This window comes from Engraulis encrasicolus, chromosome 1 (genome assembly GCF_034702125.1).
Source record: "Engraulis encrasicolus isolate BLACKSEA-1 chromosome 1, IST_EnEncr_1.0, whole genome shotgun sequence".
Taxonomy (NCBI): domain Eukaryota; kingdom Metazoa; phylum Chordata; class Actinopteri; order Clupeiformes; family Engraulidae; genus Engraulis; species Engraulis encrasicolus.
The window spans coordinates 36,318,333-36,335,832 of record NC_085857.1 but is presented as its reverse complement, the minus strand read 5'-3'; the positions used below and the strand labels follow the sequence as shown (position 1 = coordinate 36,335,832).

General features: G+C 43.1%; 1 protein-coding gene across 1 annotated transcript in view; it reads right to left on the bottom strand.

The window, feature by feature from the left end:
* LOC134465622 (endonuclease V-like) overlaps window positions 1-17,500 on the bottom strand; it is a 144,022-nt gene that overhangs the window by 114,639 nt on the left and 11,883 nt on the right. Inside the window, exon 5 of the mRNA XM_063219421.1 lies at window positions 16,981-17,093. Within this exon, the coding sequence (XP_063075491.1) occupies window positions 16,981-17,093 (113 nt within the window). The remainder of the gene's footprint in view (window positions 1-16,980; window positions 17,094-17,500) is intronic.

Sequence of the window (17,500 nt, the reverse complement as noted above, 5' to 3'; positions counted from 1 at the left end):
TTTAAATGGTTGTCTTCAGTTGGCAAAAAAAAATGTGCTTTGTTTTTTGTTTCTTCATCGGCAGGCCTTATAGAACGCCACTACTCGCTAAATGCTATCCGTCAATAGAATGGTTAAGTGACACAGAAAGCCCGCCCCTCCCCAACCACATTAGGTAAATACAAACAACCATTTATCAAAGTGTCTCCCACAACCAAAACAAATAATTAAAAACAGTATTTCATTATCTCAATCTACCATCTTTTTCATCCCACAGTCCGATTCTTAAGTTCATTCAAAGTAAAAATAAAAAGATATTTACAAAAATGGAGAAAAGTCCACATCCTCATTGAGGCCCGGAAATGTTGTGGCATTCAATTTAACAATCCACCAAGTTTCCCTTTGGAGAAGCCGTTTTAATCTGTCCCCACCCCTTATGTTTTTATTTATGACCTCTATTGCCATTACTTTCACTGAGTTCAGATCTGTATGGCCAGCTTCTCTGAAATGAACAGCCATGGGGTAGCTGGGATTTTGAGTCCTTATGGCGTACTTATGCTCTGCCAGTCTGTCACGAAGCCTGCGTTTTGTGCGCCCAATATAGAAGCAGCCACATCCACATTCTAACCTGTACACTACATGTGTAGTATTACAGTTTGCAAAATCTTTACAGTAATACACCTTTTCACTGAAAACATCCATAAAAGCACTCTGGCGAGAGATGTTATCACAGTGGTTGCATGAGCCACATTTGTATGTGCCTTTTGGCTTTGGAAAATAAGAGGGAGGTTTGGATGCAGGTAGGTAACTTCTCATTAACCTATCTTTCAGTGTGGGAGCCCTCCTAAAGGAAACTAGGGGGCGCTCAGAGAACACTTCACGTAAGGAGGGATCGCCATCAAGAATGCCCCAGTTTCTGTTGATAATCCTCTTGATCTTGTATGACAGTGAGCTATATTGCGTGGTGAAGAACATTTTTCCAGATTTTCTTTCGCGGTGGGTTTTCTTGAATAAGTCCTTCCTATTTAGTGCTTTTGCTTTACCCAAAGCTGTATCTAGATCTTTTTTCCGGTACCCCCTGTGTTGAAAACGAGAGTACATGTCGTCAGCTTGTACAACAGCTTGTACATACTGTTTTTAATTATTTGTTTTGGTTGTGGGAGACACTTTGATAAATGGTTGTTTGTATTTACCTTATGTGGTTGGGGAGGGGCGGGCTTTCTGTGTCATGTGACCTAGCTCTACCTCCTTACCTGATATACCTTTCACCTGCAAGTGTTTGGCATGCCCTGATGAAGACAATGGGTCGAAACGCGTAAGCATGTAGCCAGTATTTAATAAAGGCTTTTTAAACTTTAGTAAGGAGTGCCTCAAATAGTGTTTTTTTTACCTTTTCATGGAAGTTTGGACGCCCAAGTTCTTTTTGATGAGCACCCTTTTTTACTAACTGGATACAGGACCCTGTGAAGCATTCCCTTTTCTCTTTTTTGTGGCTAGAATGGTTAAGTGCTCCAGCAACGCAAGGGCTGAGCCTGCGAGAATGCTACAAGCGAGGCCATGTCACAGGTCTCGAGTTAATGCACACCGTACCTCCAGTGGCACGCTGTAATAGTCATTGAAAAGCTAACTACCATAATACTACAATACTATGACATAACACATTAGTAATGCACTACAACTTGGTCATTGCCATTATGGAAACAGCAAATGTATAACGCTGTTTCTTAATGGGTTAAAACTATTTTATCTTTCGAGTCACGACTGAGAGAGAAGCGAAAAATGATGTGGGTGGATGTAGCTTTAGATTGAAGTAGCAGCCAGCGTAAGGGGACTGTATAAACATACATACTTACATAGCCTACGTAAGTGCTGTCCACAATGCATAGGTACATTACTCCTCCCATACACCCATTCACACATTCTTAATAAAAGACCAGTTTCGAAGGCTGCTATGTTATGCAATGTTGTGATTTCCGAGTTACAAGTAATATTGCTATTGCACAACTACGGTAAGCAAGGAGCGAGAAATGAGTGACGATGTGTGTGAATGGAACTTTAGATTGTAGTAACAACAAGTGGACTGCTTTCATAAAACCCATTCCCTCTCCTTTACATTGCGTACATCACTCTCATTCTCCACATTCATTCCGGACAAACTATTTCTAAAGGCAGTTATGTAAGGCGTTTTAACTTGTGCGTGACAAAGGGAGAAGCGAGTGATAATGTGTATGTGGATGTAGCTTCAGATTGTAAGGGCTTTATGTACACTTGATACAGTGCTCCCATACACCGATTCACACATTCCAAACAAATACCATTTTCCAAGGTTGCTATGCAATGTCACAGGCTTCAAGATAAAACTATATTAACTTTTGCACGAGTCAGCCAGAATGTAGGCGGATGTAGCTTTGGACCTCAGCTTTGTGGACTGCCTTCACAGCATTCTTTCTAGGGCTTTAGGTATATACACTGTATGCATTGCTCCCTTGCTCCTATTCATGCATTCCTAACTATTTCTAAAGGCAGCTATGCAAGTCATGCCCCTGAGTGAACGAAAAAGCAACATGGGCTTTGGTGTTCAGTCCAGGACACTTCAAGCTGGCCATGAGACGGAACAGGGAATGGGAACTAGCGACCTCTCACAGCTGCTGACACCGAAAAGAGCAGCGGAAGTGAGACACCTGCACAGAGAAAGAAAGAAAGAAAGAAAGAAAGAAAGAAAGAAAGAAAGAAAGAAAGAAAGAAAGAAAGAAGGAAGGAAAGAAAGAAAGAAAGTGAGATGGAAAAATAGAGACAAGTGGAGAGAGAAAGAGAGAGACAGACAGACAGAGAGAGAGAGAGAGAGATCGATCCGGAGAGCAAGGGTTCGAAGGCAGAATATGGAATATGGAATATGGCAGATAGAGAAATGGGTCGATCGAGAGGAAGGACCTGTGGTTTTGGTTTTGGCGACACGGCGGGCTAGCGCGCCTTTTAGCAGGTTATCCATCATTTACGAGGCACTTTCAGGGAGGGCTTACCAGCTGCTGCCTTTTGTGAGCGGAATTCAACCCCGATAAATCAACATTCCATATGACAGCTATATATCTCACCCACCGTGTGTGTGTGAGGGGGTGTCGGTCTGTCTGCACGCGATCGTAACACACACACACTTGTGTGCACAATGCACTTGCACGTGATGACCTTGAAATGCAGCCCTACATTTCAATCTCTGGGCCTGTAATATACACATTAATTACACATGAGGGATGGGAATAGAATCAATGAAACACCACAGAGCCACAAATGTGTCATAGTCTAAGCATCCTCGTCACAGTTATGGTTATGGTTATAGTAAAGTGTCACGTAGGCCGCCGGCGCAGGCCGCCACGTGACGCAAGCAGCTACACAGATGTGACACATTATGAAGCATGCATACGCGGCAGGTCAGGAGAACAACAGCAGCAGACATGGTTCTCTTTCAGTCGACTCGCTTCACCTTCTCTATGGCAGTCAGCTCTTAGCTGTACTATATGACGAAGGCCTTTACAATCACGGCGGAGGTCCAACGAGCTGCATTGTGGGCGGGACGTCGTCCACTTTGTCAAAACCACTTGTTTTGCGCGTGAATCCTCACTTATTCTCTCTTCGTCCGGTGATATTGATGTCCAATTCACAGGACGAAAGGCCGCTGGAATTACATGGAATGGGATGTTTATGGAAAATAATGTCTCTCCTAATTAAGTTAAATATCCAGGTAACAGCTGATCCATACAGGTGTCCTAGATGCAGCCAAATACAGGGTATTCTTGAGGTACAATGTCAGTGTGAAGATTGTGATGCATTTATGGCCTCTCTCCCTCTCATACACTCTCTCACACACACTCTCTCTCTTTCTCTCTCTCTCTCTCTCTCTCTCTCTCTCTCTCTCTCTCTCTCTCTCTCTCGCTGGGAAAAACCGAGTGTTTTTCGGTTCGCATCGATAACCAACTTTGCAGCTCTCTAACACTCAGACCTGTGGTGTGAACACGCCAGCTGGTCCCAGATTAGGTGCGGGAAGGGAACAGACACCAGCATGGTTCTCAGTTGGCTTAAAAGTGTCTAGTAAGACCTATTTGGAGTGTACATGCCTCTACCTGCATGCAACACCCATCATAATTATGTTGCGATGTTCACACACTTCATATCACATAGTCACACACATGTTAATATGGCTGTGTTTTTTTAAAGTATTTCTGGGGGGCTTTACAAGCCTTTATTGTTTTTTCCCCCAGACAAGACAGTGAAGCAAAGACAGGAAGTGAGTCGGGAGAGAGAGACGGGGTGTTTTGAGAGGGTGATGGGAAGAGGGTGGTGGTGGTAGTAGTTATGATAGATATGCCGGTCCAGGGTGATCGAAACATTGCTGGTTTTAATCAGTAAATAAAGTTGTAAAGTTTTTCTGAGCTTATTTGACAGCATGCAGACCTACCTCAAGGATGGTGGTAGTTACCATCACCACTGCAATACAGACACACCAAGATGGGATGAAAAGATAGAAGTTGGTTTGGTGGGCAGTCTAAAGCCGTGCTGTGTGTGTGTGTGTGTGTGTGTGTGTGTGTGTGTGTGTGTGTGTGTGTGTGTGTGTGTGCGCGTGTATGTGTGTGTGTGTGTGTGTGTGTGTGTGTGTGTGTGTGTGTGTGTGTGTGTGTGTGTGTGTGTGTGCGTGCGCGTGCGTGCGCGCGTGCGCACGTGTGTGCGCGCGTGCGCGCGCGCGTGTGTGTGTGTGTGTGTGTGTGTGCAGGGCCGCAGACAGCTTTGGCTGGCCCGGGACAAAGCCCTGTCAGCTTCCCTGTGTGTGTGTGCGTGTGTGCGTGTGTGCATGTGTTTGTCTTTGGGAGTTTTCTTGACAAGTCGGGTCTGCATCATGTGAACGAAAAAGAAGCCTCGAGAAAGACTGATGGCACAAAAGGTGATCAGTACCGACGTGGGACTTCCCCAAGCGGCTTGCCTTGAAGTGGCAGGGAAATAACAGCAAGCTGGAGAGCATGCTAGCTAGCTCTTTTATTTCATCGTATTTATTTATTTATTTATCTTCTTTTTTTTTCAATTTTCTCTCTCTGGCTCAGGGGAGCGCTAAGCGAGTGACAGGGATGCGGCGAGATGGAAGTAGTCACACCGTGGTAACGCTGTCAGTGGCAGCCTGGCTTTCCTCTGGGGGTAGCACCGCGGGGTGCGGGAGAGTGGGGAACGGTGGGTGAGAAGAAGGCTGTAAAAGATTTTATCACAGTCATATACCTTTCCAAGAGTATGTTTTTTTTTAAAAGGAAAAGCCTCCTGAGATGCATTCGCCTTATGTCAAAGTCAAGGATGAGGAATGGATGGGGACTTGACGGCCATTTTTTTTTAAGGTGCACTGTGTAAGATTTTTAGTTGCAGAACTCAAGCTACCCATTCACTAATGTTACCTTTTTCATGAATATTTACCTCCACCATCAAATTGTGGGTATTTATCATGACTGAAAATTATGACTGAATTGATTGAATTTCCAGAAATAGACATGTTTAGCTGCAAAAAGGACTGTACTTTGTCCGTACTAGAAAATATTAACTTATTACTAAGTAAACTTTCATGCAAAGATCAAATTTGGCAATAGGCAACCCCGTTTCAATGAGCAGCATAGTTGCAGTACCTTTTCTGACTATTTCCTGCACAGTGCACCTTTAGTAGGACTGACGATTTAGAGGAGCTGTCTGGGTTTAAGAATGGAGTGGGGCAGACCAAAAGGTATTTCTTGAGTAAAGCTCATTTGAATACAAAAAATGATACATGCACATTGGTGGATGTTCACTTTCCACAACTTGCATATGCTGGAGATGCTGAAACATCGCCAAACATACCCCCTCGGAAACTAAGCCAAGCTGCCATGTTTCATGTAGCACCGATAATGACACTCATCCTAGAGACGGTCTACCAGCCAAGCAGATACCGACTGCGCTAGATGGAATGGGGAGTTGACGCGTTGCACATGGCACACTTCACTCTCCATATGGTTGGGTTGGCGTCCTGCATCTGCACCACAGCATCACATGGTGCTACCGTACACATCACATCCCTGCATCACATGGCGCGAAAAACTCGTGCCAGAAAAGACAGCATGGCCCACCTGCCATCTGATTTGATGGCTTGTCATTACTGCATGTGGTGAACAGCAAGTCTTGTTAGATCTACTTTAATGTAATGTTTCACACTCTTAAATATGCCGATTTATTATGTCCACGGCGTGTAGCTGTAAGCAACTAGACGTCTTCTTTGAGATTGGATGTGAGCAACTTGAGTCCGTCTTTGAGCTTGAAAGCTTCCAATTTCAAGAAGCTCAGTTGCTTACGGCTAAACCCTTAAAGAAACGTGATCTGGATGAATGATAATCTTCACAGACACAGGAGACTTATTGTGACTTTCTTTTGCTCATGGGGATAGTAACAAGAAATCATTGAGGCATGTTTCATATGAAATATCCAGCATGTTTTGATATAGTTTTAAAGGAACCGTCTTTACAGATGGACTGCAGGCACTAGGGGTGGTACGGTTCACAAAATTCACGGTTCGGTTCATATCACGGTGTCAAGGTCACGGTTTTCGGTTCTCTACGGTTCTTTTTTTAGTTCATGATAAATGGTGCACTGGGAATATTAAACAATATTTATATAACTGCAGTTATAAAGGGATGATGCGCAAGTTGAATTTGACCTTTTGCATGTGTCTGAGACTTAAACTGTCGTCAGCTGTCGTCCAAATGCCCTCTTTCTATTGGCTAATAGAATTGGACTTATCACTAAATCTCCTACATATGGTTTGTATAGGCTTATAATGTGAAAATGGTGTGATTTTAATTGTGTCATCTTCTGATTGGTCTCATACACTAATGTTTTAAACAGAGAGACTGGATAAGATACTCCTAGAATCTCTGTTTTACATATTTTTCTGGGCAGTACATGAATTGCGGTTTGCGATGGATTGCACGGTTCGGTTCGGTATGTGTGTGAATTGTGCGGTTTCGGTTTTCGGTGCGGTTTGTGCCATCCCTAGCAGGCACGCATAAAGACCAGAGAGGTAGAGGTTAACATGAACTTGTGTCAGATCAGAGAAGAACACAGGTCAGTATGGAAAGTTTCTAATAAACACATTTAAGTTGCAGCCCTAATGGAAACACATTGGAGTAAGGAATTTCCCCCAGTTCTTCTAGAATTGTAATTGAACACTCTACAGCTCCCATAAAAGACTGTTAAAAATCTTGAAAAGTCGTTATGACATCATAATGAGAACTGAACATTTTGGCAAAATTCTAATCACACATTTGTGATGGTACTCCTCAAAGGGTTAAACATCGCCACAGATCAGATTCATACAGTGGTCACCCTTTCTGTGAAAGAAAGTGAAAGCCCATTGGGAAACTCCAACTCCCATTGTCATTGTGACACAGCACTCCACAGCACACAAGTGAACACTGCACACTGCACACAACGAAATTGCATTTTATGCCTCACCCGTGCAAGGGGGCAGCCCTCAGTGGCGCCCCATGGGGAGCAGTGCGGCGGGACGGTACCATGCTCAGGGTACCTCAGTCATGGAGGAGGATGGGGGAGAGCACTGGTTGATTACTCCCCCCACCAACCTGGCGGGTCGGGAGTCGAACCGACAACCTCTGGGATGCAAGTCTGACGCTGTAGTCTAGGTGGTACAGTATAAACCACTGCCCCATGGTGGTGTGCATTGGCACTGTCCTTACGACAGGGCTATTCAAATAGAGGCCCTGGGGCCAGATGCGGCCAAATATGTGTGCCGTGCATTATTTGCAATCACTAACACTTGAGGTTGGGAATATCTCTACTATGCATTCACATGAGAGTGAAATCTTATCTAAAACAGTGTCATAAATAGACCATCCTCAGGCTACTAAGAATACAGAAGCCAATATCTGTTCGGTCTGGAAAGCTATCCGCTTGTTTCGCACCCTAACTTCAGACATCGCGCTGCTCGCACGGTACAGATTCTATGTTCGGCCCCTTCACTGAAGGAAATTTGAACTGGCCCTGGGTGACTTTTAATTGAATACCCCTGGTCTAGGTGGTATAATAAACCACTGCCCCAACCCACCTTGTTCATCATGAGCCAACCAGTCTCACAGTCAAATCTCACACGCATACGAAATTTTAACCAGGTGCAGGGTCCAAAGATGGTTCAAGTAAAGGAAAAGATGAATCACACACCGATGAGCTCGACGTCCCACAACAATAAATGGATTGGAAGGGAAATCATCGGTGTGCAGGTCATCTTCGCCTTCATCGTGAGTCGACCAGTCAGCCGTGAAGTCAAATGAGGCCATACCATGGCTCTAAAGGTAGGGCACTGGGCTGCACAGTAAAAAAAATACAGCGTTAATTCAACACTTAGAAAGTAGTCTGGGACCAAATACACTCTAGAAGGTGTTAAATAGACTCTATACGTGTTGAATTAACACTGGAAAAATTCCTGTGTGCTATGCTGGTGACCCCGGTTTGATTCCGGCCCGGATCCTTTACCAATCCTTCCCCATCTCTCTCTCCCCATTCGTTTCCTGTCACTCTCTCACTGTCCTATCATTAATTAAGTCATAAAAGACTTTTTTTTTTTAAAGTCAAATGAGCCCCACCTCCTCTGCTGAGCTCTCTTGGCAGTGTGGCCCTAGGCAATGCAAGTGTAACTGAGGTGTTCCCGCCACACAGTCCGCCCCTCGGGGTCTCAAACTTGCCAACCCCTAGTCAACCAATCGGTTAGGGCAGGGTTTCCCAAACTGGGGTGCGTGCACCCCTGGGGGTGCGCGGCCTGCCATAAGGGGGTGCGCGAGTTAAATAGAGCAATGGTGGATATGTGAGATTTTATCCAGCATTAATGAACATTAAGTAGTGTTTAATTGTATGGTGAATTGTATGCTGGAAGAGTCCATCTGAAGTGTAGTTTAACTCCTAGACTATTGGAAAAGAGGATTCCCCAAATCGACTGTGCATGATGTGCATTGAATACTTGTGTGGCCATCAGCACACCAAAATATTCGCTTAAGGGGTGCACGAGCCACATTAAAATGTACAAGGGGGTGCGCAGGGGGAAAAGTTTGGGAACCACTAGGTTAAGGTATGGAAGGCACAGCACAATACCGCTGCTAAAGGACCAGTCCGATAGCTCAGCGCTACCAATACTGTATGAGGCTTCGGGAGGGAGGTTTACCAACGTTCCATGCCACACTCTAGTAGTACAATTCTTTGTATGACCAGTGCATGTAAAGAAATTGACAATAAAACCCACTTGACTTGACTAGTGGGCCTCAGTTACACAAAAGGCAAAGCAAGGTCTGGCATTGCAGGAGATTTACTCTACAGTTGTGCTCATATGTTTACATACCCCAGCAGAATAAACGCTTTCTTCGCGATTTCTCACAAAATATGAAGGATTACACAAAACCTTTTTTTTCACTCATTGCTAGTGACTAGCTTAAGATATTTATTAGCAATATTCTGTGTTTACTCTTTCAAAAGCATGATCACAACCCAAACTACCCAAATGACCCTGTTCAAAAGTTTACATACCCTAGTGTCTGATGCTGAATATGGCCCTGTTTAACATCAGGGACCGCTCTAAATTGTTTGTGGTAGTTGTGGATAAGGCTCTTAATGTTCTCAGATGACAAAACAGCACATTCTTCCTGGCAGAATGGTTGTTTCCTATAATATCTTTGGGTGTCTTGCTGGAACCTCACATTTGAGGTTTCCCCTGAGTGGCTCAATGATGTTGAGATCAGGAGAGTGAGATGGTCGCTCAAAAACCTTCATTTTATTCTTTCTGAAGCTAATGACGGGTTGATTTGGCTTTCTGTGTCGAAATATTGTCATGTTGGCACCGTTGGAATTTCAATTCAGAAATGCAATATGAGGAGTTTGGTTGGAATCAAGCCAATGGGCAAGGGAATCATTGCATTGCAATGATCATTGCAAGGGAAATTGTTCAGGAGGCATAGGACAACCAAAAAATAACTTCAGGTGAAATATAGGACAACATGAATTTTTTTTTTAAACTGTACAGGAAAGAGGCACTTGAGGAAAGATGGGCTGTTGGGGGTTGCCAGGAGAAAGCCATTACCACAAAAATGCAAACATGTTATTTTGCATATGATACACCAAATAGCACAGTGAGAAGCATCAAAATGCCTGCGACAAAGTCATTTGGAAAAATGAGATCAATATGGAACTTTTTTAGGCCACTATTAACAGTACCATTTGGAGAACAGTCAATGGAGCCTATGATGAAAGTTACACCATACCCTTCTGTGAAACATGGTCATGGACCACTGATTTCATGGGGACATTTGAGTTACAAATGCATTATACTTTTGATCCATACTCGCAGAATGATGAATACATTACCCTGTGAAAAATACTGGAGGAAACTTGACACACATCAGTCTTGAAACTGCACATGGTCCATTGTTTGGACATGCCAACATGACAATATTTCAACACAGAAAGCCAAATCAACCCGTCACTAGCTTCAGAAAGAATAAAATGAAGTTTTTGAGCGACCGTCTCACTCTCCTGATCTCAACATCAGTGAGCCATTCAGGGGAAACCTCAAATGTGAGGTTCCAGCAAGACACCCAAAAATATTATAGGAAACAACCATTCTGCCAGGAAGAATGTCATCTGAGAACATTAAAGGAACAGACCACCAATTTTTGATTTTCACATATTTACAGTATTTCCCAAGTTCATTCATAAATGTGCATATCATTTTCTTCTCAGTGTTTTCAGTACTTAGATTTATTGGATCAAAATTATTAGCATAGCTTAGCATAGTCACTGGAAGTAACTGGTATCTTTAGCATCAAGCCACAAGTGGTCACTGGACGGAATTAAATAGCCGTTTAACATTCTGGTGAATTTTACATTCATTTTAAAGTGCTTTATAAGTACATTTGATGATGTTTTATTTTGTACCATAGACTTGCATTGCTATGCTTAATTTAGCTATAATGTTAAAGGGGGCAATGCAAACACATAGATGAAAATTATATACACACTCATGAATAATGCTTGGAAATACTGCAAATATATGAAAATCAAAAAAGGGTGGTCTGTTCCTTTAAGAGCCTTATCCACAACTACCACAAACAATTTAGAGCGGTCCCTGATGTTAAACAGGGCCATATTCAGCATTAGAAACTAGGGTATGTAAACTTTTGAACAGGGTCATTTGGGTAGTTTGGGTTGTGATCATGCTTTTGAAAGAGTAAACACAGAATATTGCTAATAAATATCTTAAGCTAGTCACTAGCAATGAGTGAAAAAAAAAGGTTTTGTGTAATCCTTCATATTTTGTGAGAAATCGCGAAGAAAGCGTTTAAACTGCTGGGGTATGTAAACATATGAGCACAACTCTATATGGTGCACTTCATACACTTGGAGGAAATATTAAAATATAACTGCATAAAAAGTGAATATGTAAAGGCAAAAGCACTAAAACCAGAGCTGTGAGAAGCAGCTTTGGCCATTTATACACAAGGGAGAAAGGTGGCACTACACTTGGGAATCATATTTTGGTTTCTTCAACCCAAGGATGGAAAAAAGTGTTTGAAGTGTGCAGACCCCTTTTTTTCTCCTTACCAGATTGCAGATTTAAGTTTGACGTTTCCCACACACCTTGCCGGAGATGCACAATGTAATAAAAGAAATGTGGCAATAATGCCTTCTGCTTAAAAATAATAACCCTAGCTGTGTGTGTCTGGCTGTGTGTGACTAATGAGGGAATGTGAACAACGATGTGTGTGTGTGTGTGTGTGTGTGTGTGTGTGTGTGTGTGTGTGTGTGTGTGTGTGTGTGTGTGTGTGTGTGTGTGTGTGTGTGTGTGTGTGTGTGTGTGTGTGTGTGTACATCAACAAGTAAGTCTGTATGAGTGTCTATCTGTGTGTGCATGAGTGTGTGTGAGTGTGTGTGTCTGTTTAAGTGTGTGTGTGTGTGTGTGTGTGTGTGTGTGTGTGTGTGTGTGTGTGTGTGTGTGTGTGTGTGTGTGTGTGTGTGTGTGTGTGTGTGTGTGTACATCAACAAGTAAGTCTGTATGAGTGTCTATCTGTGTGTGCATGAGTGTGTGTGAGTGTGTGTGTCTGTTTAAGTGTGTGTGTGTGTGTGTGTGTGTGTGTGTGTGTGTGTGTGTGTGTGTGTGTGTGTGTGTGTGTGTGTGTGTGTGTGTGTGTGTGTGTGTGTGTGTGTGTGTGCGTGCGTGTGTGTGTCATGCAGAGTGTTTGTGCAGACGTCGGTTTCCAGCAGCTACAGTTTTGATGTTGTGAGTGAGAAAGTGCCATTATGATGCACTTGCCTGCAATGTGAGAAAAGCGAGAGGCAGAAAAATCTCTGCTCTGCGGCAAGCAAGGCAAGCTAGCTTTGTCTCCCACCGAACACTGAGCTCATTTGGGTTTGTGAACGTTTGTGCAAGCCGCACGACTGCATATGTGCGCGTGTGCGTGTCTCTGTGTGTGTGTGTGTGTGTGCGTGTACATTTTTGTATGTGTGTGTGTGCGTGTGTGTGTGCGTGTATGTGTGTGTGTGTGTGTGTGTGGTATGTGTGTGTGTGTGTGTGTGTGTGTGTGTGTGTGTGTGTGTGTGTGTGTGTGTGTGTGTGTGTGTGTGGGTGTGCGTGTATGTGTGTGTGTGTGGTGTGTGTGTGTGCGCGTGCGTGCGTGCGTGTGTCTGACAAAACCCCCAGGCTCTCGTTTTCTGCCATTTTATTGAGCAGCATAAAGCATTCACGCCCCGCATGCGCCAGAGGAGCCCTCCAGAACCTGTTTTCATGCATATCATTTCACCTCCACCGGCAATCCTTTGGATGCCTTCAATGTTTTTTTGTTACTGGCTGGATGGCTGGATGAACAAGGCATAACATATATGATTATTATTTCTATTCCAGCATAATAGTTTTAATAGTGCACTAACATGGCCTTTTCATGCATATCAATTTACCTCCACCGGCATTTCTTTGGATGCCTTTAGGTTTTTTGTAGTTACTGGCTGGATGGCTGAGAACAAAGCATAACATACAATGATTATTATATCTATTGCAACATAATAGTTATATTACATTAATAGTGCAATAACATGGCCTTTTCATGCATATCATTTCACCTCAACCGGCATTTCTTTGGATGCCTTTACTTTTTTTTTAAGTTACTGGCTGGATGGCTGAGAACAAGGCATAACATACAATGATTATTATATCTATTGCAGCATAATGGTTATATTGCTTTAATAGTGCACTAACATGGCCTTTTCATGCATATCGATTTACCACTACAGACATTTATTTGGATGCCCTACATTTCTTTTTTGTTACTGGCTGAGAACAAGGCATAACATATAATGACTATTATGTCTTTTGTGATATAATAGTTACATTACATTAATAGCGCATATACATTACACTACACTGAGGGAGTAGTCATATTAAATTTGCACTGCGTGATATCGCACATACAATTGAGGATGAAAGGAGCTACGGGGAAGAGACGAAGCAACAGCGTATAAGTAGAGGTTAAAAGTTAGTAGCACTTCCATAAATGAACAGTGTTTTAATGATATGATACAATAAATAACGATATAACTTAACTGGTAGCTAACTGTAGATTTGCCTACCTGGGCAATCTCATGAATTGCACAGTTTTTGATTACACCCTCTAATATGTGAATTATACAATATTTACGTATAGGCCATCCTAATGCCTTGTTCAGACCAGGAGCAACCAACGCTAACGGAGCGACGGAAGTCATTATTTATCTATGGAGGGCACGCGGCCAGCGCTACTGGAGCGAATTCGCCAGGGGCTAACGAACTGAGCAACCAGAGCGAATTTTAACGATAAAAGACAAGCTAATCTTATGGTAATGAGCTATGGTTCGGCGAAAACCAATAGGAATGGTCATATCAACGAATGTACCCGACTGTCAAGCCAGAACCGTTATGTGATTAGCTAAATCAAACAATGTCGCATCCAGAGTGAATACAGCGAATTCAATGTGAAACTTCGTCTGCTACCACCGCTACCAGGCAGCGTAGTTCGCTCCTGGTCTGAACGTGGCATGACACAGAAATTGTTCTAGAAAAAAAAAAACTATTCAGAGGGTTCTTGGACCCCTGCACTCCTTTAGAAGTTGCAAAAATCCCTCAAAGGCTTTCCCACACAGTCCTACTTCTAAAGGCAGATAAAGCAAAAGGCTCCCTTGGACTGTGGCTGGCTTGGCATGGCAGGCATGCAGAAGGCAGCAAAGGCTGTTTAAGTTTGACAGTGGTACCAGGGGAAGAGAAAATGGCTTTATTGCTCGGGAGGGCCTTTTGAACTTCTGTTCACTTCTTTCAAGCAAAGCAGAAAAGAGAGAGAGAGAGAGAGAGAGAGAGAGAGAGAGAGAGAGAGAGAGAGAGAGAGAGAGAGAGAGAGAGAGAGAGATAAAAAAAAAGCTGAGGAATATCTCTGCTTTTGGAGAGGGAGAGAGAGAGAGAGAGAGAGAGAGACAGAGAGAGAGAGAGAGAGAGAGAGAGAGAGAGAGAGAGAGATAGAGAGAGATAGAGAGAGATCTGTGCTTTCTCTTCAAGCGTGTTTCCGTGGCCTTCTTGGCTTTATTGCGGTCCCTCCTCCCCCTCATATTTCCACCTTTAATATTTGCCTTCGTTTCAGGGAACTTATAATTGCTGTGGATTGGACTCGTCTCATGGAGAAAAGGCTGATGATGAACCTGCATGACTTTATATGGATGGGTAGAGATGGACTGAGCTTCGACCTCAAGTGCACAGTCAAAGGTGAGTATGTCCAATAATTGCCTTGGTTTCAGGGAACTTATAATTGCTGGGGACTCGTCTCCTGGAAAAAAATGGCTGATGATGAACCTGCCTTTACATGGATGGGTGGCGATGGACTGAGCTTTCGACCTCAAGCACACATGGCAAAGGTGAGTATGTCGCTGGGTTCAGGTCGCTTTGCCTTGCCAATGTTCATTAAGTTCACCCAATTTTGGTTATGACAAGCTGCCCGGTGAACCGGACTTAATTTCACTGTACTCAAACTTCCTCTTACTCTCCAGATGGACATTACTTCTTTGGTGACTACCCCTTCAACCAATCACAATTGCGTAAACGCTGAGCAAACTCAGCCGCAGTATCATGTGTGGAGCGCTGACTATAGTTGATGAGAAGACTTTACATCGCTACCAGAGTACTACACTACCACCATAGCACACAGAGACGAATACATTACTAAGAGCTCATTGCCATTCTGGTGACAGAACATATATAACATGGACATGTTTTCATGTCCTCATCCAGTAGCATGAAAGTCTCATTGAAGCTCATAGAAGTTGTTCAGTTGCTTAACTCCTTGAAAACATGATCTGGAGGTATGACAATCTTCACAGAGACACTTAAAGCACTGGAATGCACACTAACATGTCCAGGACCTCGAGGGGTTAAAGTTCTGTATCATCACCTTCACCATTCCATTGAGGCAGTGGACTGTCCCTTGTTGAGTTGTTAAGTACCATCTCCAAAAGCAATATGGACTGGAAAAGATGTCTGCAGCACATTTGAAAGTCCTTCTGTTTCTTTTGATCCATGGCACACCACAAATGTTTCCACCATATGACCATGCGATTTTTTTTGAAGTGCAGATTTCTTTCTACTGGAAAATGGAATCAGACAGTGGCATGCACCTTGACATGGCATCTGCCACAGTTCATTCATGCTTAATTCACCAAAGAAGTTCTAGACTTGGTAAATGACAAGCCCATTATAAACTAATGAAAATAAAGGTCTCTGAGCAATCCCTTCGCTGAAAGAAATGTAATTCGTGTCTTTTAGTGGGGAAACATAATTGATGGAAAAATGTACTGTACTTGAAATCCTTTTGATACATTTATTCCATGGCATAGCAACGACCGTCACGTCTTCAGAATCCATGGTCAAGACGTTATTCTGCCATGAAATAAATGTGTCGAAAGGATTTCCAGACTATCAATTAGAACTTGAATCAGCCTTTTATCCTTGACACCTCGACATGGAAATTGGCATATTCTTTTCCATCCTGACACTATATAGAAGACAGTCATTACTTGACAAGGAAAAACTTAAGGGTCACCGAACTGTGATGGCTTTTAAAAGGCCTCATGCACAGTCCTCTGCAATGGCAGTATTCAATTTCTTTTAGAGCTTTTTCTTACCAGACCACAGCCTTTAGTTTACACGGGTGATAGAACTGTCAGAGTGCCAACTACAGTAAGAGGCTTTTGTGTAGAGAAAGTGTCACGAATCAGACATAACACAAAAACGAAAAACCCAGGAGGAGAGGAGAATGTGGGTTCGGCTCAGAGAGAGAGAGAAAATGTAACAAACTGTTCAAGGACAGGCGGCCTTTATCGCTATATCAAATGTCATAAATGAGGACTATTCGCAAAAAGCATGTGTACGTGTCACACACAAAGTGAGAGACAGAGAGAACCAGAGAGGGAGGGAGGGAGACAGAGAGCAAAACAGAAAAGAGCAGGGGGCAGAGAGAGAAACAGAGAGAGAGGGAGAGAGCACAAAGATGAACAAAATGATATTGCTTTTCATCAAATGCCAACCATGGGGACTATTTGCCAAAAAGCATGTGTACCGTACATACACAAAATAAGAGAGAGAGAGAGATGGAGATAAGGAAATAGAGAGAGGTTTTGAAAGGAAACCAGAAATGCTCAACACCAACAGCTGAGAGCATCAAAGACAAGAACAAGATCCAAAGGCTCAGCTTGTCAGCTAGTTGACATGAGTATGTGTGTGTGTCTGTGTGTCTGTGTGTCTGTGTGTGTGTGTGTGTGTGTGTGTGTGTGTGTGTGTGTGTGTGTGTTTGTGTGTGTGTGTGTGTGTGTGTGTGTGTGTGTGTGTGTGTGTGTGTGTCTGTGTGTGTGTGTGTGTGTGTGTGTGCGTTTGTGTGCCCTCACCTGTGATTGGTGCTCCTCGTCCCGCACCACCCCTTGCACCTGCAGCAGGTTCTTGGCCACTCCCACGCAGGGCAGCCCCGACAGCACGCCCAGGTGACACGCCAGACCAAACTCTAAAGCACAGCCAATGGCAAAGAGGCACAGGAGGGCCAATAACGTTTCAGTAAATCAATCAATGAATCAATCAATCAATCAACATTACTTCTATAGCACATTATCATACATAATTGTCATTCAATGAGCTAAATATTAGAGACAGAGAAAAGAGAAGAAAAATAAACTATATTGACTTATAGATAGTCCATAATTAACTAACTATCACCAAAGGCAGATGAGAATGAAGCTGTTTTTAATTTCTTTTTAAAATAAGACACTGTTGGGGCAGTGGACAGGAAGTTGGTTCCAGCATTTTTCAGCATTATGACTAAATGCCATTCACCCTGTCTAGATTTGACCTAGGCACAATCAGTAGAAGAGGTTCTGAAGACCTAAGACATTTATTAGGATGATATTTCAGTAG